Source organism: Chiloscyllium punctatum, chromosome 34 (assembly GCF_047496795.1).
Source record: "Chiloscyllium punctatum isolate Juve2018m chromosome 34, sChiPun1.3, whole genome shotgun sequence".
Lineage (NCBI taxonomy): Eukaryota > Metazoa > Chordata > Chondrichthyes > Orectolobiformes > Hemiscylliidae > Chiloscyllium > Chiloscyllium punctatum.
Window position 1 is genome coordinate 47,676,879 of NC_092772.1, and position 22,926 is coordinate 47,699,804.

The following is a 22,926-nucleotide window of genomic DNA, read 5'->3' on the forward strand; positions in this document are numbered from 1 at the left end:
GCTGGGAGTCTCACCGGGATGGAGTTGGACGCCAGGACGTTGCCCTCGTAGTTCGGAACCTGCTGGAACATTCTGTAGATGACCCGCAGTGCCCCCCTCCTGGTGATGTCAGAGTGAGTCACCCCAGGGTTGAATAGCTGGAAGAAGCTGTTGGGTTGGAAGCTGAGAATGGCCTTGGCACACAGGAAGACCAGCATTCCCGGGAATAACGTCTTCATCTTCACTCGGACACTGAGAGAGGAGGAGGAAGCTCCATCAGACACACAGCCACCAATTCACCAGTTCATCCCATTAACCCCACTCCCACTGCCCTGTGTGCACTCAGCTCCCCCCCCTCACACACTTACCCCCTCCCACAGGCACTTGGGTCAGTGCTGAGGGAGTGGGCACTGTCGGAGGGTCAGTGCTGAGGGAGTGGGCACTGTCGGAGGGTCAGTGTTGAGGGAGTGGGCACTGTCGGAGGGTCAGTGCTGAGGGAGAGCCGCACTGTTGGAGGGTCAGTGCTGAGAGAGTGGGCACTGTCGGAGGGTCAGTGCTGAGGGAGTGGGCACTGTCGGAGGGTCAGTGCTGAGGGAGTGGGCACAGTCGGAGGGTCAGTGCTGAGGGAGTGGGCACTGTCGGAGGGTCAGTGCTGAGGGAGTGGGCACAGTCGGAGGGTCAGTGCTGAGGGAGTGGACACTGTCGGAGGGTCAGTGCTGATGGAGTGGGCACAGTCGGAGGGTCAGTGCTGAGGGAGTGGGCACTGTCGGAGGGTCAGTGCTGAGGGAGTGGGCACTGTCGGAGGGTCAGTGCTGAGGGAGTGGGCACTGTCAGAGGGTCAGTGCTGAGGGGGTGGGCACTGTCGGAGGGTCAGTGCTGAGGGAGCGGGCACTGTCGGAGGGTCAGTGCTGAGGGAGTGGGCACAGTCGGAGGGTCAGTGCTGAGGGAGCGGGCACTGTCGGAGGGTCAGTGCTGAGGGAGTAGGCATAGTCGGAGGGTCAGTGCTGAGGGAGTGGGCACTGTCGGAGGGTCAGTGCTGAGGGAGTGCCGCACTGTCGGAGGGTCAGTGCTGAGGGAGTGGGCACTGTCGGAGGGTCAGTGCTGAGGGAGTGGGCACTGTCGGAGGGTCAGTGCTGAGGGAGTGGGCACTGTCGGAGGGTCAGTGCTGAGGGAGTGGGCACTGTCGGAGGGTCAGTGCTGAGGGAGTGGGCACAGTCGGAGGGTCAGTGCTGAGGGAGTGGACACTGTCGGAGGGTCAGTGCTGATGGAGTGGGCACAGTCGGAGGGTCAGTGCTGAGGGAGTGGGCATTGTCGGAGGGTCAGTGCTGAGGGAGTGGGCACTGTCGGAGGGTCAGTGCTGAGGGAGTGGGCACTGTCAGAGGGTCAGTGCTGAGGGGGTGGGCACTGTCAGAGGGTCAGTGCTGAGGGAGCGGGCACTGTCGGAGGGTCAGTGCTGAGGGAGTGGGCATTGTCGGAGGGTCAGTGCTGAGGGAGTGGGCACTGTCGGAGGGTCAGTGCTGAGGGAGTGGGCACTGTCAGAGGGTCAGTGCTGAGGGGGTGGGCATAGTCGGAGGGTCAGTGCTGAGGGAGCGGGCACTGTCGGAGGGTCAGTGCTGAGGGAGTGGGCACAGTCGGAGGGTCAGTGCTGAGGGGGTGGGCACTGTCAGTGCATGCTGAGTCTGGTTTATAACGAAAGCCCAATACAGATTTTCTTGGTGAAACTCAGCAGCTCTCTCGACACGAATGGAGAGTGAAAGAACATTCACGTTATTGATGGGAATGACAGCTCCCGCGATGGTGAATTAAGGAGATTCTGTACAGTCGGAGTAAGAGAGACCGTGAGAATCAGACAGAGACTGTGTCGTGGAGTAATTACTTACCTGACCTCTGGTGTGAGACGGATTTCAGACTGCCTACTCTCAGTCCTGTCTGCTGATATTTATCCGTTTTTGAGGGATTGTGATTCCGGAACACAGAGCCGAAGCGTCAGAGTTGTGGGGATTAGGCTGTGGGGTGAGGTTGTTGACTGATAGAGCTGGGGATTTACTGCATTTATTTGGAATCCAGCTCCTCACATGCCAAGTCATCTCCGATCTGCTTTTTAAATGGAGGTCACGCACTTTCCAAACGTGTATTTCCGCATTCGCATTCCAACAAGGGAATCCTCTACTCCCACTCTCACAGCTCCTCAGGCAGCACCTTCCAAACCCACGGCCACTTCCATCTAGAAGGACAAGGGGCAGCAGGTACATGGGAACACAACCCCACCCCCCTTCAAGTTCCCCTCCGAGCTCCCTCACCATCCCGACTTGGAAATCTATCAGCCGTTCCTTCCTGGGTCAGAATCCTGGGATTTCCTCCCTCAGGAACGTGGAGTCACAGAGCTGTACAGCATGGAGACTGGCCCTTCGGCCCATCCCGTCCATGCTGACCCAGATATCCCAACCCAATCTAGTCCCACCTGCCAGCACCCGGCCCATATCCCCCCAAACCCCTTCCTATTCATGTCCCCATCCAGATGCCTTTTAAATGCTGTCATTGTACCAGCCTCCACCACTTCCTCTGGCAGCTCATTCCATACACGTACCACCCTCTGGGGGAAAAAGTTGCCCCTTACGTCCCTTTTATATCTTTCCCCTCTCACCCTAAACCTATGCCCCTCTAGTTCTGGACTCCCCCACCCCCAGGGAAAAGACCTTGTCTATTTACCCTATCCATGCCCCTCATGATTTTATAAACCTCTATAAGGTCACCCCTCAGCCTCCGACGCTCCGGGGAAAACAGCCCCAGCCTGTTCAGCCTCTCCCTGTAGCTCAGACCCTCCAACCCTGGCAACATCCTTGTAAATCTTTTCTGAACCCTTTCAAGTTTCACAACCTCCTTCCTGTAGCAGGGAGACCGGAATTGCACACAATATTCCAAAAGTGTACGTTGTTTTCCTGATGCGAGGATTAAGGACATCTCTAAATAATTCAGTTATAAAGGGGCCAGTGAGAAACAGGAAGTAATTGTTCACATTGGTGGGAATGACATTTATAAAGTGGTACAGAGTGAATTGACGAGGTTAGGTAGAAGATTAAAAAATAGAACTGTGGAAGTAATAATCTCTGGTTTACTCCCAATATCACACGCAACAATGGGAGGAGCTAAAGGATTTAGATTAGATTCCCTACAGTGTGGGAAACAGGCCCTTCGGCCCAACTGATCTACAGTGAGCCTCCGAAGAGTAACCCACCCAGACCCCATTTCCCTCTGACTAATGCACCTAACACTGCGGGCAATTTAACATGGCCAATTCACCCCAACCTGCAAATCTTTGGACTCAACAATGGGAGGGACGAAAGGATTTATCTCCTTTCTCCATGACTGAAGAGGTGGGGTATCATTCAGGGACAGAAAAGACCTGGTTAAAAAGGATGGGGTTTCACCAGAACTGGAAGGGGACCGATACCTGAGAAGGGAGACCTGCTTGTTCCACTAAGGGAGACTTCGTCCTGAGAGAGAGGGGGAGTGCGGTGTAGACTGAAGGATTGATTGGGAAGGCTCCATATGTGAGGAATGAAAGATGAGAGAGAGTGTCACTGTATGGAGTAATTCTGAAGAATTAAACTGCATTGACTTCAATGCAAGGAGTCTGACATAAGACAGACGAGCTGCGGGAATGTTTGGGACCATGGGATTGCTACATCATAGCTGTGACAGAACCTTGGCTGTGAGTTGGACAGGACTGGGAGCTCACTGGGTAAAAACAAATTACTGCAGATGCTGGACTCGGAAACCCAAAGAGAAAGTGCTGGAAAATCTCCGCAGGTCTGGCAGCATCAGTAAGGAGAGAAACGAGCTGACGTTTCGAGACTAACTGACCCGTGTATGGAATGAGCTGCCAGAGGAAGTGGTGGAGGCTGGTACAATGACAGCATTTAAAAGGCATCTGGATGGGGACATGAATAGGAAGGGGTTTGGGGGGATATGGGCCGGGTGCTGGAGGGTGGGACTAGATTGGGTTGGGATATCTGGGTCAGCATGGACGGGTTGGGCCGAAGGGTCTGTTTCCGTGCCGTACACCTCTATGACTCCATGACCCATTGTCAAAGCTTTACTTTGACAGTTAGTCTCGAAACGTCAGCTCGTTTCTCTCCTTACAGATGCTGCCAGACCAACGGAGATTTTCCAGCACTTTCTTTTTTGGTTTCAGGACCGGTGGCTCAGTGTTCCGGTCTTTAGGTCCGAGAGGAAAGACAGGAAGGGAGGCAAGAAAGTAAGGGGGAATGGGGTTTCTAATTAAAGAATAACTGGGTGACACGGTGCCTCAGTGGTTCACACTGCTGCCTCCCAGCGCCAGGGACCCCGGTTCGATCCCACCCTCGGGCGACTGTCTGTGTGGGGTTTGCACATTCTCCCCGTGTCTGTGTGGGTTTCCTCCCACAGTCCAAAGAAATGCAGGTTAGGGTGGATTGGCCATGGGGAATTGTCCCATAGTGCCCAGGGATGTGCAGGTTAGGGTGGATTGGCCATGGGGAATTGTCCCATAGTGCCCAGGGATGTGCAGGTTAGGGTGGATTGGCCATGGGGAATTGTCCCATAGTGCCCAGGGATGTGCAGGTTAGGGTGGATTGGCCATGGGAAATTGTCCCATAGTGCCCAGGGATGTGCAGGTTAGGGTGGATTGGCCATGGGGAATTGTCCCATAGTGCCCAGGGATGTGCAGGTTAGGGTGGATTGGTCATGGGAAATTGTCCCATAGTGCCCAGGGATGTGCAGGTTAGGGTGGATTGGCCATGGGGAATTGTCCCATAGTGCCCAGGGATGTGCAGGTTAGGGTGGATTGGTCATGGGAAATTGTCCCATAGTGCCCAGGGATGTGCAGGTTAGGGTGGATTGGCCTTGGGGAATTGTCCCATAGTGTCCAGGGATGTGCAGGTTAGGGTGGATTGGCCATGGGAAATTGTCCCATAGTGCCCAGGGATGTGCAGGTTAGGGTGGATTGGCCATGGGAAATTGTCCCATAGTGTCCAGGGATGTGCAGGTTAGGGTGGATTGGCCAAGGGAAATAGTCCCATAGAGCCCAGGGATGTGAGGTTAGGGGGGATTGGCCGTGGGAAATTCTCCCATAGTGTCCAGGGATGTACAGGTTTGGGTGGTTTGGCCATGGGAAATTGTCCCATAGTGTCCAGGGATGTACAGGTTTGGGTGGGTTGGCCATGGGAAATTGTCCCATAGTGCCCAGGGATGTGCAGGTCAGGGTGGATTGGCCATGGGAAATTGTCCCATAGTGCCCAGGGATGTGAGGTTAGGGGGGATTGGCCGTGGGAAATTCTCCCATAGTGTCCAGGGATGTACAGGTTTGGGTGGGTTGGCCATGGGAAATTGTCCCATAGTGTCCAGGGATGTACAGGTTTGGGTGGGTTGGCCATGGGAAATTGTCCCATAGGGCCCAGGGATGTGAGGTTAGAGGGGATTGGCCATGGGAAATTGTCCCATAGTGTCCAGGGATGTGCAGGTTAGGGGGGATTAGCCATGGGAAATTGTCCCACAGTGCCCAGGGATGTGCAGGTTAGGGTGGGTTGGCCGAGGGAAATTTGTCCATTGTGCCCAGGGATGTGCAAGTTAGGGTGGATTGGCCGTGGGAAATTGTCCCACAATGTGCAGGGACGCGAAGTTTAGGGTGGATTGGCAGTGGGAAATTGTCCCATAGTGCCCAGGGACATACAGGTTAGGGGGGATTGGCTGTGGGTAATTGTCCCATAGTGTCCAGGGATGTGCAGTTTAGGGTGGATTGGCCATGGGAAATTGTCCCACAGTGTCCAGGGACGCGCAGTTTAGGGTGGATTGGCAGTGGGACATTGTCCCTTAATGCCCAGGAATTTAGAGGTTAGGGTGGATTTACCATCAGAAATTGTCCCATAGTGCCCAGGGATGTGCAGGTTAGGGTGGATTGGCCATGGGAAATTGTCCCATAGTGCCCAGGGATGTGCAGGTTAGGGTGGATTGGCCATGGGAAATTGTCCCATAGTGCCCAGGAATGTGCAGGTAAGGGTGGATTGGCCATGGGAAATTGTCACAGTGTCCAGGGATGTGCAGATTAGGGTGGGTTGGCCATCGGAAATTGTCCTATAGTGCCCTGGGATGCACAGGTTAAGGTGGATTTACGGTGGGAAATTGTCCCATACTGTTCAGGGATGTGCAGGTTAGGGTGGGATTGGCCATGGGAAATTGTCCCATAGTGTCAAGGGATGTGCAGGTTAGGGTGGGTTGGCCATGGGGAATTGTCCCATAGTGCCCAGGGATGTGCAGGTTAGGGTGGGTTGGCCATGGGAAATTGTCCCATAGTGCCCAGGGATGTGCAGGTTTGGGAGGTAGGCCATGGGAAATTGTCCCATAGTGCCCAGGGATGTGCAGGTTAGGGTGGATTGGCCAAGGGAAATTGTCCCATAGTGCCCAGGGATGTGCAGGCTAGGGTGGATTTACCATGGGAAATTGTCCCTTAGTCTCCAGGGATGTGCAGGTTAGGGTGGGTTGGCCATGGGAAATTGTCCCATAGTGCCCAGGGATGTGCAGGTTAGGAGGGGTTGCACATGGGAAATTATCCCATCGTGCCCAGGGATGTGTAAGTTAGGGTGGATTGGCCGTGGGAAATTGTCCCACAGTGTCCAGGGACGCGCTGTTTAGGGTGGATTGACCATGGGAAATTGTCCCATAGTGCCCAGGGATGTGCAGGTTAGGGTGGATTGACTATGGGGCATTGTCCCATAGTGCCCAGGGATGTACAGGTTAGGGTGGGTTGGCCATGGGAAATTGTCCCATAGTGTCCAGGGATGTGCAGGTTAGGGTGGATTGGCCATGGGAAATTGTCCCACAGTGTCCAGGGATGTGCAGGTTCGGGTGGATTGGCCATAGGGAACTGTCCTATAGTGCCCAGGGATGTGCAGGTTAGGGTGGATTGGCCATGGGGAATTGTCCCATAGTGTCCAGGGATGTGCAGGTTAGGGTGGATTAGCCATGGGAAATTGTCCCATAGTCTCCAGGGATGTGCAGGTCAGGGTGGATTGGTCATGGGGTATTGTCCCATAGTGCCCAGGGATGTGCAGGTTTGGAGGGGTTGGCCATGGGAAATTGTCCCATAGTGCCCAGGGATGTGCAGGTTAGGGTGGATTGGCTATTGGGAATTGTCCCAAAGTCTCCAGGGATGTGCAGGTTAGGGTGGATTGGCCATGGGAAATTGTCCCAGGATGTCCAGGGATGTGCAGTTTAGGGTGGATTGGCCATGGGAAATTGTCCCACAGTGTCCAGGGATGTGCAGGTTAGGGTGGGTTGGCCATGGGAAATTGTCCCATCGTGTCCAGGGATGTGCAGGTTAGGGTGGGTTGGCCATGGGAAATTGTCCCACAGTGTCCAGGGATGTGCAGGTTAGGGTGGATTGACCATGGGAAATTGTACCATAGTGCCCAGGGATGTGCAGGTTAGGGTGGATTAGCCATGGGAAATTGTGCCATAGTGCCCAGGGATGTGCAGGTTAGGGTGGATTGGCCATGGGAAATTGTCCCATAGTACCCAGGGATGGGGAGCAGGTTAGGGTGGATTGGCCAAGGGAAATTGTCCCATAGTGCCCAGGGATGTGCAGGTTAGGGTGGATTGGCCATGGGAAATTGTCCCATAGTGCCCAGGGATGTGCAGGTTAGGGTGGATTGGCCATGGGAAATTGTCCCATAGTGCCCAGGGATGTGCAGGTTAGGGTGGATTGGCCATGGGAAATTGTCCCATAGTGCCCAGGGATGTGCAGGTTAGGGTGGATTGGCCATGGGAAATTGTCCCATAGTGCCCAGGGATGTGCAGGTTAGGGTGGATTGGCCATGGGAAATTGTCCCATAGTGCCCAGGGATGTGCAGGTTAGGGTGGATTGGCCATGGGAAATTTTCCCATAGTGCCCAGGGATGTGCAGGTTAGGGTGGGTTGGTCATGGGGAATTGTCCCATAGTGCCCAGGGATGTGCAGGTTAGGGTGGGTTGGTCATGGGGAATTGTCCCATAGTGCCCAGGGATGTGCAGGTTAGGGTGGGTTGGTCATGGGGAATTGTCCCATAGTGTCCAGGGATGTGCAGGTTAGGGCGGATTGGTCATGGGGAATTGTCCCATAGTGCCCAGGGATGTGCAGGTTAGGGTGGGTTGGTCATGGGGAATTGTCCCATAGTGCCCAGGGATGTGCAGGTTAGGGTGGGTTGGTCATGGGGAATTGTCCCATAGTGCCCAGGGATGTGCAGGTTAGGGTGGGTTGGTCATGGGGAATTGTCCCATAGTGTCCAGGGATGTGCAGGTTAGGGTGGGTTGGTCATGGGGAATTGTCCCATAGTGCCCAGGGATGTGCAGGTTAGGGTGGGTTGGCCATGGGAAATTGTCCCATAGTGCCCAGGGATGTGCAGGTTAGGGTGGATTGGCCATGGGAAATTGCCCGTAGTGTTAGGTGCATTAGTCAATGGTGAATATCGGGGATTGGGGATGGATGGGTTACTCTTCGGCGGGTCGGTGTGGACTGGCTGGGCTGTAGGGCCTGTTTCCACACTGTAGGGAATCTAATTTAATCTCATCTTATCTCTGTAACCATAGATGGGTTCCAATTGGCACTAAGAGAGTACGGATCCCCTTGATAGGATGGTAATATTGTCACCTCCAGAGAAACAGGTCCGTCGAGAGGTCTCAGATATATCTGAGTCTAATAAGGTTGTAATAAAGGGGAGAGTTTAATTTTCCAAACATAGAACATAGAAACGTACAGCACAGAACAGGCCCTTCGGCCCACGATGTTGTGCCGAGGATTAATCCTAATCTGAAATAAAATAATCTAACCTACGCATCCCTCAACTCCCTGCTCTCCAAGTGTATGTCCAACAGTCACTTAAATGACTCTGCTTCCACCACCACAGCTGGCAACACATCCCATGCATTCACAACACTCTGCGTAAAAAACCTACCTCTGACCTCTCCTTTATACCTTCCTCCTAATATCTTCAAACTCTGACCCCTCGTCCCTGTCCATCCTGCCCTGGGGAAAGGTCTCTGCCTATTGACTCGATCTATTCCTCTCATTATCTTGTACACCTCGATCAGGTCACCTCTCTCCCTCCTTCTCTCCAGAGAGAAAAGTTTGAGTTTATTCCTAAGACAAGCCCTCCAGTCCGGGCAGCATCCTGGGAAACCTTCTTTGCACCCTCTCCAAAACCTCTGTATCTTTCCTATAGTCGGGCGACCAGAACTGGACACAATATTCCAAGTGTGGTCTCACCAGGGACTTGTAGAGCTGCAGCAAAACCTCGTGGCTCTTAAACCCGATCCCCCTGTTAATGAAAGCCAAAACGCCATATGCTTTCTTAACAACCCTCTCCACTTGGGGCTGCCATAGTATTAAAGGTTTGGATGGTGAAGGATTTGTTAACTATATTGAAGAGAATTTTCTTTATCAATGTGTAAATGTCCCAACGAGTGGGAGAGCAAAACTTGCATAATAAGGTTAAAAATCACACAGCAGCAGGTTCTAGTCCAACAGGTTTATTTGGAAGCACTAGCTTTCGGGGAGCCAATTGTATTGTTCAGTCACAGGTTGGTGAATGTGTGGTCAAACATCACAGTGTCATGCAACTGATGCATTATATTGAACAAACCTGGATTACTGTTAAGTCTTTAATCTTTTAGAATGGGTTCCAGGTTTCGATTTATTAATATGTAAATCCCAGAACTCCTTTCAAATCACATTCCTGAGATAACGTAAGGTTTTTTTTTAAAAATGGTGACAGCTCAGCTCAGACAATGCATTAAAGATGTGAGGTTAGAGTTTGTTTGTATCTCAATCTTGAGTCAGACTGGTTCTATTTCCAAAGCAAGAATTTATAAAATGTCTTATGGACTGTTAAAAAATATCGACTGCCGACAGATTGCGTGTGTTTTTGAACAAAATAGAATGCGCCTGCAAAATGCAAATTCACTTCAGACACTTATATGTGTGTGTGAGGGAGAGAAAGAGTGAGTAAGTGTGTAAGGGAGAGAGTGTGTGTGCGTGTGTGCACGTGCACATGTGTGTGAGGAACAGAGAGAGTGAGAGAGTATATGTGAGTGTGTGTGAGGGAGAGAGAGTGTGTGCGTATGGGTGCGTGAGGGAGAGAGAGAGAGTGTGTGTAAGAGAGAGAGAGTGAGAGTATGTGTGAGTGTGTGTGAGGGAGAGAGAGTGTGTGCGTATGGGTGTGTGAGGGAGAGAGAGAGCGTATGTGTGCGTGTGTGTGAGGGAGAGAGAGTGTGTGTGAGAGAGAGAGTGAGAGAGTATGTTTGAGTGTGTGTGAGGGAGAGAGAGTGTGTGCATATGGGTGTGTGAGGTAGAGAGAGAGAGTGTGTGTGAGAGAGAGAGAGTGAGACCGTATGTGTGAGTGTGTGAGGGAGAGAGTGCGTGCACGTGAGGAGGAGAGGGAGAGAGAGAGAGTGTGTGAGGGAGAGAGTATGTGAAGGAGAGAGTGTGTGTGAGGGAGAGAGTGTGTGTGGGAGAGCGTGTGTGGGGGAGAGAGAGTGTGTGCGTGTGTGAGAGAGAGTGTGTGTGTGAGAGAGAGTGTGTGAGAGAGAGAGTGTGTGTGAGAGAGAGTGTGTGTGTGAGAGAGTGTGTGAGTGTGTGAGGGAGAGAAAGTATGTGAGGGAGAGAGTATGTGTGTGTGAGGAGGAGAGGGAGAGAGAGAGTGTGTGGGGGAGAGAGAGTGTGTGAGTGTGTGAGGGAGAGAAAGTATGTGAGGGAGAGAGTATGTGTGTGTGAGGAGGAGAAGGAGAGAGAGAGTGTGTGTGTGGGAGAGAATGCGGGTGTGCATGCGTGTGAGGGAGAGAGATCTTGTGGAGTAAGGCAGGGCAAGTGACTGAAAGATTCATGGGGGAACACTTTGGGATGAGTGATCATAATTCTATTTGTTTGAAAATAGTTATAGAAAGGATAATTCTTCCAGAAAAGTTCACGGTTTTCATTGAATGACGCAAATTTGAATGGTATGAGACAAGAACTTCCAAAAGTTGATTGGAAGCGACTGTTCACAGGTAAATGGACAGTGGGATGACAAGAGATCAGAGGCATTAGGTTCCAGTCAGAGTGAAAAGGAAGGCTGGTAAGGTTAGGGATCAATGGATGAACAATGATATTGAGATTCTCGTGAAGAACAAAACAGAATCATATGTTAGATAGAGACGCCTGGGATCAACTGAATCTCTTCGAGAGTATAAAGGGTTCAGGATCTAGTGGATCCCAGAACATTGTGTGAAGTTAGGGAGGAAACTCCCTTGTGGAAATATTTGGATCATCTATAACTATGGGGGAGGTGCTGGAGGACTGGACAGTGGGTAATGTACCTTTGTTTAAGAAAGACTGTCAGGAGAAGACCTGGGAATGATAGAACTGTGAGTCTGATATCAGCGGTGGGTAATTTGTTGGAGGGGATTCTGAAAGATTGGATTTCTACACATTCGGAAAGGCCGGGATTGATTCGGGATAGTCAGCACGGTTTTGTACGAGGGAAACCGTGTCTCACTGACTTGATGGTGTTTTTTTGAGGAAGTGACCAAGAGGATTGATGAGGGCAGAGCGATGGGTATTGTTCACTTGGACCTTCGTCAAGTCTTGCACCAAGGTTCCAGACGGTAGACTAACGAGTGAAGTTCGATCACAGGGGATTCAGGGTGAGCTTGGCCAGTCGGATACAGAATTGGTGGGAGACAGAGAGTGATGGGAGAGGGTGGTGTTTCAGACTGGAGGCCTGTGACCAGAGGTGTCCCACAGGGACCGGGGATGGGTTGACTGCTGTTGGTTATTTGTATAAACGATGTTGATGTGAATTTGGGAGACGTGGTTAGTTAGTTTGTGATGACACCGAGGTTGGTCGGATAGTGGACAGTGAAGGGGGTTATCTAAGGTTACAGAGGGATCCTGATCAAACGGGTCACTGGGCTGAGGAGGGGCAGGTGGAGTTTAATCGGGGTAAATGTGAGGGGTGGTATTTTGGTAAAACACACAGGGACGGGGCTTATCCAGTTAATGGTGGGGCCCTGGGTGGTGCTGGGGAACAGAAGGACCCAGGGGTTCAGGGACATCATCCCTTTGGAGTTTGTGTCGCACGTAGACAGGGGGGTTACGAAGCTCCCAGACCCACCTCCCAGGTGAAGCAGTCTGTCACTTGTCTCCCTCTCTCTCTCTCTGCGTCAGTCCCGTCGACTGTACTCCCCACTCACAATGTGGTCTCCGATCCATTGGCGCCATCCAAATTCAGACTGGGTGAGTGCTTTGCGGAACAACACCCCCCCCCCCCCCCCCAGCTCTATCTGTAGGAATGACCCCTGACCCCTGACCCCTGGTAGCATTGCCATTTCGATCAAATCCACACCCCCACCCAGCCTCCACAGGGACGTGGGAGTGTCACTGGCTGGGCCCAGTATTTCCCGCCCCGTCCCTAGTTGCCCCCCCCTTGAGAAGGAGGGGGTGAGCTGCCTCCCTGACCCACTGCAGTCCATGTGCTGGAGGGTAGACCCACAATGTCCCTGAGGGAGGGAATCCCAGGATTCTTACCCAGGAAGGAACGGCCGATAGATTTCCAAGTCGGGATGGTGAGGGGCTCGGAGGGGAACTTGAAGGGGGTGGGGGTGGTGTCCCCATGTACCTGCTGCCCCTTGTCCTTCTCGATGGAAGTGGCCGTGGGTTTGGAAGGTGCTGCCTGAGGAGCTGTGAGAGTGGGAGTAGAGGATTCCCGTGTTGGAATGCGAATGCGGAAATACACGTTTGGAAAGTGCGTGACCTCCCTTTAAAAAGCAGATCGGAGATGACTTGGCATGTGAGGAGCTGGATTCCAAATAAATGCAGTAAATCCCCAGCTCTATCAGTCAACAACCTCACCCCACAGCCTAATCCCCACAACTCTGACGCTTGATTTACAAGAATGTTGCCAGAGATGGAGGATCTGAGCCAAAGGGAGAGGCTGAATAAAATGGGGCTGTTTTCCCTGGAGCGTCGGAGGCTGAGGGGTGTCTTTTAGATTAGATTAGATTCCCCACAGTGTGGAAACAGGCCCTTCAGCCCAACCAGTCCACACCGAACCTCCGAAGAGCAACCCACCCAGACCCATTCCCCTCTGACTAATGCACTTAATGCTAGGGGACAATTTCCCATGGCCAATCCACCCTAACCTGCACATCCCTGGGCACTATGGGACAATTTCCCATGGCCAATCCACCCTAACCTGTACATCCCTGGGCACGATGGGACAATTTCCCATGGCCAATCCACCCTAACCTGTACATCCCTGGGCACAATGGGACAATTTCCCATGGCCAATCCACCCTAACCTGTACATCCCTGGGCACTATGGGACAATTTCCCATGGCCAATCCACCCTAACCTGTACATCCCTGGGCACTATGGGACAATTTCCCATGGCCAATCCACTCTAACCTGCACATCCCTGGGCACTATGGGACAATTTCCCATGGCCAATCCACCCTAACCTGCACATTCCTGGGCACTATGGGACAATTTCCCATGGCCAATCCACCCTAACCTGTACATCCCTGGGCACTATGGGACAATTTCCCATGGCCAATCCACCCTAACCTGCACATCCCTGGGCACTATGGGAAAAATTTCCCACGGCCAATCGACTCTAACCTGCACATCCCTTGGCACTATGGGACAATTTCCCATGGCCAATCCACCCTAACCTGCACATCCCTGGACACTATGGGACAATTTCCCATGGCCAATCCACCCTAACCTGCACATCCCTGGGCACTATGGGACAATTTCCCATGGCCAACCCACCCTAACCTGTACATCCCTGAGCACTATGGGACAATTTCCCATGGCCAATCCACCCTAACCTGTACATCCCTGGGCACAATGGGACAATTTCCCATGGCCAACCCACCCTAACCTGCACATCCCTGGGCACTATGGGACAATACCCCAGGGCCAACCCACCCTATCCTGCACATCCCTGGGCACTATGTGACAATTCCCCAAGGCCAATCCACCCTAACCTGCACATCCCTGGGCACTATGGGACAATTTCCCATGGCCAATCCACCCTAACCTGCACAACCCGGGACACTATGGGACAATTTCCCATGGCCAACCCACCCTAACCTGTACATCCCTGGACACTACGGGACAATTTCCCATGGCCAATCCACTCTAACCTGCACATCCCTTGGCACTATGGGACAATTTCCCATGGCCAACCCACCCTAACCTGCACATCCCTGGACACTATGGGACAATTTCCCATGGCCAACCCACCCTAACCTGTACATCCCTGAGCACTATGGGACAATTTCCCATGGCCAATCCACCCTAACCTGCACATCCCTGGGCACTATGGGACAATTTCCCATGGCCAATCCACCCTAACCTGCACATCCCTGGGCACTATGGGACAATTTCCCATGGCCAATCCACCCTAACCTGCACATCCCTGGGCACTATGGGACAATTTCCCATGGCCAACCCACCCTAACCTGTACATCCCTGGGCACAATGGGACAATTTCCCATGGCCAATCCACCCTAACCTGTACATCCCTGGGCACGATGGGACAATTTCCCATGGCCAATCCACTCTAACCTGCACATCCCTGGGCACTATGGGACAATTTCCCATGGCCAATCCACTCTAACCTGCACATTCCTGGGCACTATGGGACAATTTCCCATGGCCAATCCACCCTAACCTGCACATCCCTGGGGATTATGGGACAATTTCCCATGGCCAATCAACTCTAACCTGCACATCCCTTGGCACTATGGGACAATTTCCCATGGCCAATCCACCCTAACCTGCACATCCCTGGACACTATGGGACAATTTCCCATGGCCAATCCACCCTATCCTGCACATCCCTGGACACAATGGGACAATTTCCCATGGCCAATCCACCCTAACCTGCACATCCCTGGACACTATGGGACAATTTCCCATGGCCAATCCACCCTAACCTGCACATCCCTGGGCACTATGGGACAATTTCCCATGGCCAATCCACCCTAACCTGCACAACCCGGGACACTATGAGACAATTTCCCATGGCCAACCCACCCTAACCTGCACATCCCTGGGCACTATGGGACAATTTCCCATGGCCAATCCACCCTAACCTGTACATCCCTGGACTCTATGGGACAATTTCCCATGGCCAATCCACCCTAACCTGAATATCCCTGGTGACTATGGGACAATTTCCCATGGCCAACCCACCCTAACCTGCACATCCCTGGACACTATGGGACAATTTCCCATGGCCAACCCACCCTAACCTGTACATCCCTGGACACAATGGGACAATTTCCCATGGCCAACCCACCCTAACCTGCACATCCCTGGGCACTATGGGACAATTTCCCATGGCCAACCCACCCTAACCTGCACATCCCTGGGCACTATGGGACAATTTCCCATGGCCAACCCACCCTAACCTGCACATCCCTGGGCACTATGGGACAATTTCCCATGGCCAACCCACCCTAACCTGCACATCCCTGGACACTATGGGACAATTTCCCATGGCCAACCCACCCTAACCTGTACATCCCTGGACACAATGGGACAATTTCCCATGGCCAACCCACCCTAACCTGTACATCCCTGGGCACTATGGGACAATTTCCCATGGCCAACCCACCCTGACCTGCACATGCCTGGGCACTATGGGACAATTTCCCATGGCCAATCCACACAAACCCGCACATCCCTGGGCACCATCGGACAATTCCCATGGCCAATCCACCCTAAACTTGTTCATCCTTGGACACTATGGAACAATTTCCCATGGCCAATCCACCCTAACCTACACATTCCTGGACATTGTAGGACAATTCCCCATGGCCAATCCACCCTAACCTACACATCCCTGGACACTATGGGACAATTTCCCATGGCCAATCTACCCTAACCTGCATATCCCTGGGTACTATGGGACAATTTTCCATGGCCAATCCACCCTAACCTGCACATCCCTGGACATTATAGGACAATTCCCCATGGCCAATCCACCCTAACCTGCACATCCCTGGGCACTATGGGACAATTCCCCATGGCCAATCCACCCTAACCTGTACATCCGTGGGCACTATGGGACAATGTCCCATGGCCAATCCACCCTGACCTGCACATCCCTGGGGCACTATGGGACAATTTCCCATGGCCAATCCACCCTAACCTACACATCCCTGGACACTATAGGACAATTTCCCATGGCCAATCCACCCTAACCTGCACATCCCTGGGCACTATGGGACAATTCCCCATGGCCAATCCACCCTAACCTGTACATCCGTGGGCACTATGGGACAATGTCCCATGGCCAATCCACCCTAACCTACACATCCCTGGACACTATGGGACAATTTCCCATGGCCAATCCACCCTAACCTACACATCCCTGGACACTATGGGACAATTTCCCATGGCCAATCCACCCTAACCTGCACATCCCTGGGCACTATGGGACAATTTCCCATGGCCAATCCACCCTAACCTGCACATCCCTGGGCACTATGGGACAATTTCCCATGGCCAATCCACCCTAACCTGCACATCCCTGGGCACTATGGGACAATTTCCCATGGCCAACCCACCCTAACCTGTACATCCCTGGGCACAATGGGACAATTTCCCATGGCCAATCCACCCTAACCTGTACATCCGTGGGCACTATGGGACAATTTCCCATGGCCAATCCACTCTAACCTGCACATCCCTGGGCACTATGGGACAATTTCCCATGGCCAATCCACTCTAACCTGCACATTCCTGGGCACTATGGGACAATTTCCCATGGCCAATCCACCCTAACCTGCACATCCCTGGGGATTATGGGACAATTTCCCATGGCCAATCAACTCTAACCTGCACATCCCTTGGCACTATGGGACAATTTCCCATGGCCAATCCACCCTAACCTGCACATCCCTGGACACTATGGGACAATTTCCCATGGCCAATCCACCCTATCCTGCACATCCCTGGACACAATGGGACAATTTCCCATGGCCAATCCACCCTAACCTGCACATCCCTGGACACTATGGGACAATTTCCCATGGCCAATCCACCCTAACCTGCACATCCCTGGGCACTATGGGACAATTTCCCCATGGCCAATCCACCCTAACCTGCACAACCCGGGACACTATGAGACAATTTCCCATGGCCAACCCACCCTAACCTGCACATCCCTGGGCACTATGGGACAATTTCCCATGGCCAATCCACCCTAACCTGTACATCCCTGGACTCTATGGGACAATTTCCCATGGCCAATCCACCCTAACCTGAATATCCCTGGCGACTATGGGACAATTTCCCATGGCCAACCCACCCTAACCTGCACATCCCTGGACACTATGGGACAATTTCCCATGGCCAACCCACCCTAACCTGTACATCCCTGGACACAATGGGACAATTTCCCATGGCCAACCCACCCTAACCTGCACATCCCTGGGCACTATGGGACAATTTCCCATGGCCAACCCACCCTAACCTGCACATCCCTGGGCACTATGGGACAATTTCCCATGGCCAACCCACCCTAACCTGCACATCCCTGGGCACTATGGGACAATTTCCCATGGCCAACCCACCCTAACCTGCACATCCCTGGACACTATGGGACAATTTCCCATGGCCAACCCACCCTAACCTGTACATCCCTGGACACAATGGGACAATTTCCCATGGCCAACCCACCCTAACCTGTACATCCCTGGGCACTATGGGACAATTTCCCATGGCCAACCCACCCTGACCTGCACATGCCTGGGCACTATGGGACAATTTCCCATGGCCAATCCACACAAACCCGCACATCCCTGGGCACCATTGGACAATTCCCATGGCCAATCCACCCTAAACTTGTTCATCCTTGGACACTATGGAACAATTTCCCATGGCCAATCCACCCTAACCTACACATTCCTGGACATTATAGGACAATTCCCCATGGCCAATCCACCCTAACCTACACATCCCTGGACACTATGGGACAATTTCCCATGGCCAATCTACCCTAACCTGCATATCCCTGGGTACTATGGGACAATTTTCCATGGCCAATCCACCCTAACCTGCACATCCCTGGACATTATAGGACAATTCCCCATGGCCAATCCACCCTAACCTGCACATCCCTGGGCACTATGGGACAATTCCCCATGGCCAATCCACCCTAACCTGTACATCCGTGGGCACTATGGGACAATGTCCCATGGCCAATCCACCCTGACCTGCACATCCCTGGGGCACTATGGGACAATTTCCCATGGCCAATCCACCCTAACCTACACATCCCTGGACACTATAGGACAATTTCCCATGGCCAATCCACCCTAACCTGCACATCCCTGGGCACTATGGGACAATTCCCCATGGCCAATCCACCCTAACCTGTACATCCGTGGGCACTATGGGACAATGTCCCATGGCCAATCCACCCTAACCTACACATCCCTGGACACTATGGGACAATTTCCCATGGCCAATCCACCCTAACCTACACATCCCTGGACACTATGGGACAATTTCCCATGGCCAATTCACCCTAACCTGCACATCCCTGGGCACTATGGGACAATTTCCCATGGCCAATCCACCCTAACCTGCATATCCCTGGGTACTATGGGACAATTTCCCACGGCCAGCCCACCCTAACCTGCACATCCCTGGACATTATAGGACAATTCCCCATGGCCAATCCACCCTAACCTGCACATCCCTGGGCACTATGGGACAATTCCCCATGGCCAATCCACCCTAACCTGTACATCCGTGGGCACTATGGGACAATGTCCCATGGCCAATCCACCCTGACCTGCACATCCCTGGGGCACTATGGGACAATTTCCCATGGCCAATCCACCCTAACCTGCACATCCCTGGGCACTATGGGACAATTCCCCATGGCCAATCCACCCTAACCTGTACATCCGTGGGCACTATGGGACAATGTCCCATGGCCAATCCACCCTAACCTACACATCCCTGGACACTATGGGACAATTTCCCATGGCCAATCCACCCTAACCTGCACATCCCTGGGCACTATGGGACAATTCCCCATGGCCAATCCACCCTAACCTGTACATCCGTGGGCACTATGGGACAATTTCCCATGGCCAACCCACCCTAACCTGCACAACCCTGGGCACTATGGGACAATTTCCCATGGCCAATCCACCCTGACCTGTACACCTTTGGACTGTGGGAGGAAACTGGAGCACCCAGAGGAAACCCACGCAGACACGGGGAGAATGTGTAAACTCCACACAGACAGTCGCTCGAACGTGAGATTGAACTCGGGTCTCTGGCGTCGGGAGGCAGCAGAGTTAACCACTGAGGCACCATGGCACACGAGAGGTTTATAAAACCATGAGGGGCATGGAAAGGGTAAACAGACCAGGTCTTTACCTTGGGGATGGGGGAGTCCAGAACTAGAGGGGCAGAGGTTTCGGGTGAGAGGTGGAAAATATCAAAGGGACCTAAGAAGGGTAATCCACATAAGATCGCAGCATTCACCCCCTTAGTTGGAACACCGGGATTTTGTCTGGGATCAATGGATTCTGGAAGTCTCGGAGAGTCTCTTGCTTGGAAGGCCTATTTGAGGAAGAATTCTTCTTATTGGCTGAGTCATAACGGTGGGCTATCCAGTGGAGACCTCTTCGATTATTTTCAGATTCGGGCTGATATATGGAGAGGGACCGTGCTTTTGCCTCAGCCCTGTATGTCTGATCGTGACGACAGCAGTGCTGTGGTGGGTGGGCACTCTCTCGGTCATAACCCAGGACCCTCCACGGGGGCAGGGCATTTTGGAAGATTTGGAAAGACCTTATGGAGTTTGGAATCAGGAACTGGCAGCAGAAATCTCGTTGGAAGCGTGGGAGGTTGGCTGGGAGAATGAGGAAAAGATCTCGATTTGCAATAAAGCACAGGCCATACAACACAAGAGCCTCGACAGAGTGGTTATGGCCCCAGAGCGGTCTGCAAAAGTTGAGGAGGTCGCATCCGCAGGGCTCTGTAAATGCAAACCAAGTGACAACACTCTCACTCAGTGCCTGTGGTCGTGCCACAAGATCTGGAGGGAAGGGGGTACCTGAGCAAATGAGTTGGAAGTGATCCTGCGAGGTGAAGTCAAGATGGATCTGGTCGTCCTCCTTCTGGGATTGCCGCGTCTGTCCTCGCTCAATGAACACGCCAAGAGACTACTCAACGTGTGGTGTGAGAAAGAACATTCGAACCAGCTGGAGCTCAGAAACCTCCCAATCCACCCCCCCAGGTCCCACGGGGTGGCCCAGATTCACGATGGAGAATGTCCCCCAACACGTCCTGACCAATCAGACACACCAGAAAACACAACGTCCTGGCGACCCTTTTTAAATCACAGAGACGTGGACTTGTCTGCCTCAGGGCATTGACATGTGATCAGATTAGATTCCCCACAGTGTGGAAACAGGCCATTCGGCCCAACCAGTCCACACCAACTCTCCAAAGAGTAACCCAGTGAGACCTATTTCTGAACACTTACCCCTGACTAATGCACCTACCACGATGGGAAAATTTCCCATGGCCAATCCACCCTAACCTACACATCCCTGGGCACAATGGGACAATTTCCCATGGCCAATCCACCCTAACCTGCACATCCCTGGGCACTATGGGACAATTTCCCATGGCCAATCCACCCTAACCTACACATCCCTGGGCACTATGGGACAATTTCCCCATGGCCAATCCACCCTAACCTACACATCCCTGGGCACTATGGGACAATTTCCCCATGGCCAATCCACCCTAACCTACACATCCCTGGGCACTATGGGACAATTTCCCACGGCCAATCCACTCTAACCTGCACATCCCTGGGCACTATGGGACAATTTCCCATGGCCAATCCACCCTAACCTGCACATCCCTGGACACTATGGGACAATTTCCCATGGCCAATCCACCCTAACCTGCACATCCCTGGACACTATGGGACAATTTCCCATGGCCAATCCACCCTAACCTGCACATCCCTGGGCACTATGGGACAATTTCCCAATGGCCAATCCACCCTAACCTGCACATCCCTGGACACTATGGGACAATTTCCCGTGGCCAATCCACCCTAACCTGCACATCTTTGGACTCTGGGACGAAACTGGAGCACCCATAGGAAACCCACACAGACACGGGGAGAGTGTTCAAACCCCACACAGACAATCGCCCGAGGGTGGGATCGAACCTGGGTCCCTGGTGCCGGGAGGCAGCATTGCTGACCACTGAGCCACCGTGCCATCTGTATGAAGGCTGGATTTGGTGGTCCGGGGGTCTTGCGGGACTGAAGCCTGAATCTATACGGGACAATAACCGATGGTCCCAGTGATGGAAGCTTCAGTGAAAGTGCATCGAGTGGTGTAATGTAATTTAATTTAACTTGAATGTGATCGAAATTAAGTGAAATTGGTTTAGTTCAATTTAAGTTAATTTCATTTAACTTTTTAAGTTTAGTTATTTATTGAGCTGTAATGTGGAAAGACTGTTCTGTATCTTTCTGATATTTTGGTTTGGTTTGTAGAGTAGTACGAAGTTCATTGTTAATTTCACACAACATAAGGTTGTTATAACATCTTTTATACTTTTATAATTTTGTAAAAAATAAAAATCTTTTTCAATGAAAGGAAAGGAACCAGAGGGTGGTACGTGTATGGAATGAGCTGCCAGGGAAAGGGGTGGAGGCTGGTACAATGACAGCATTTAAAAGGCATCTGGATGGGGACATGAATAGGAAGGGGTTTGGGGGGATATGGGCCGGGTGCTGGCAACTGGGACCAGATTAGGTTGGGGTATCTGGGTTAGCATGGACGGGTTGGGCCGAAGGGTCTGTTTCTGTGCTGTGCAGCTCTGTGACTGCAACAGTTATCCTGAACAGACAATATTCCAACTTACATACACCCTGAGTGAAAACAGGATTGACCAGCAGATAGATCTATTGGATCCTCTTAGACTTTCCGAGGAGATTGGCGTGGTCAAAGGTAGGGACCCACTGAACACCCAAGAGAGAGAGAGAGAGAGAGTGAGGGGGGGGGCAGGGAAGAGGGGGAGGGGGAAAGAAGGGGAAGGGGAGGGAGAGGGAGAGGGGGAGAGAGAGAGAGGCAAATAGAGAAGGGGGAAAGGGAGAGAGAGGGAGAGGGAGAGAGAGGGAGACAGAGAGAGGGACAGGCTGAGAGAGAGGGAGAGAGAGAGGGGGAGGGAGAGAGAAACAGGAAGAAAGAGAGAGAGGGGCAAATAGAGAAGGGGAAAGGGGGAGAGAGACAGGGAGACACAGAGAGAGACAGGGGGAGAGAGAGGGAGAGAGAGAAACAGGAAGAGAGAGAGAGGGGCAAATAGAGAAGGGGGAAAGGGAGAGAGAGGGAGAGGGAGAGAGAGGGAGACACAGAGAGGGACAGGGGGAGAGAGAGGGAGAGGGAGAGAGAGAAACAGGAAGAGAGAGGGGGCAAATAGAGAAGGGGGAAAGGGGGAGGGGGGAGATAGAAGGAGATACAGAGAGGGACAGGGGAAGAGAGAGGGAGAGGGAGAGAGAGAGAAACAGGAAGAGAGAGAGGGGCAAATAGAGAAGGTGGAAAGGGGGAGAGAGAGAGAGAAACAGGAAGAGAAAGAGGGAGGGGGGGGGCAAATAGAGAAGGGGGAAAAGGACAGAGAGAGAAAGAGAGAGACTGTGCAAATCTCCAAGAGGTTCAGGAAGTACAGTAGACTGCAGAGGCTGAATCCAATCAGGGAGTATTGTTTTGTGTGAAAGCTTATTGTAATTTGATCCCGAATATGCTCCAAACACTTTACGTTGGGACTGACCTGACATTTTCAGGAATGTTCAGCTGCACTACTCCTCCAGAACGTTCAGGTCAGAAGGGGAGTCAG

The 22,926-nt window shown here is 52.5% G+C and overlaps 1 protein-coding gene across 1 annotated transcript in view; it reads right to left on the minus strand.

Annotated features, from left to right (window-relative positions):
• LOC140458744 (von Willebrand factor A domain-containing protein 7-like) overlaps window positions 1-22,926 on the minus strand; it is a 50,779-nt gene that overhangs the window by 7,614 nt on the left and 20,239 nt on the right. The window contains exon 3 of the mRNA XM_072553403.1: window positions 15-231. Within this exon, the coding sequence (XP_072409504.1) occupies window positions 15-231 (217 nt within the window). The remainder of the gene's footprint in view (window positions 1-14; window positions 232-22,926) is intronic.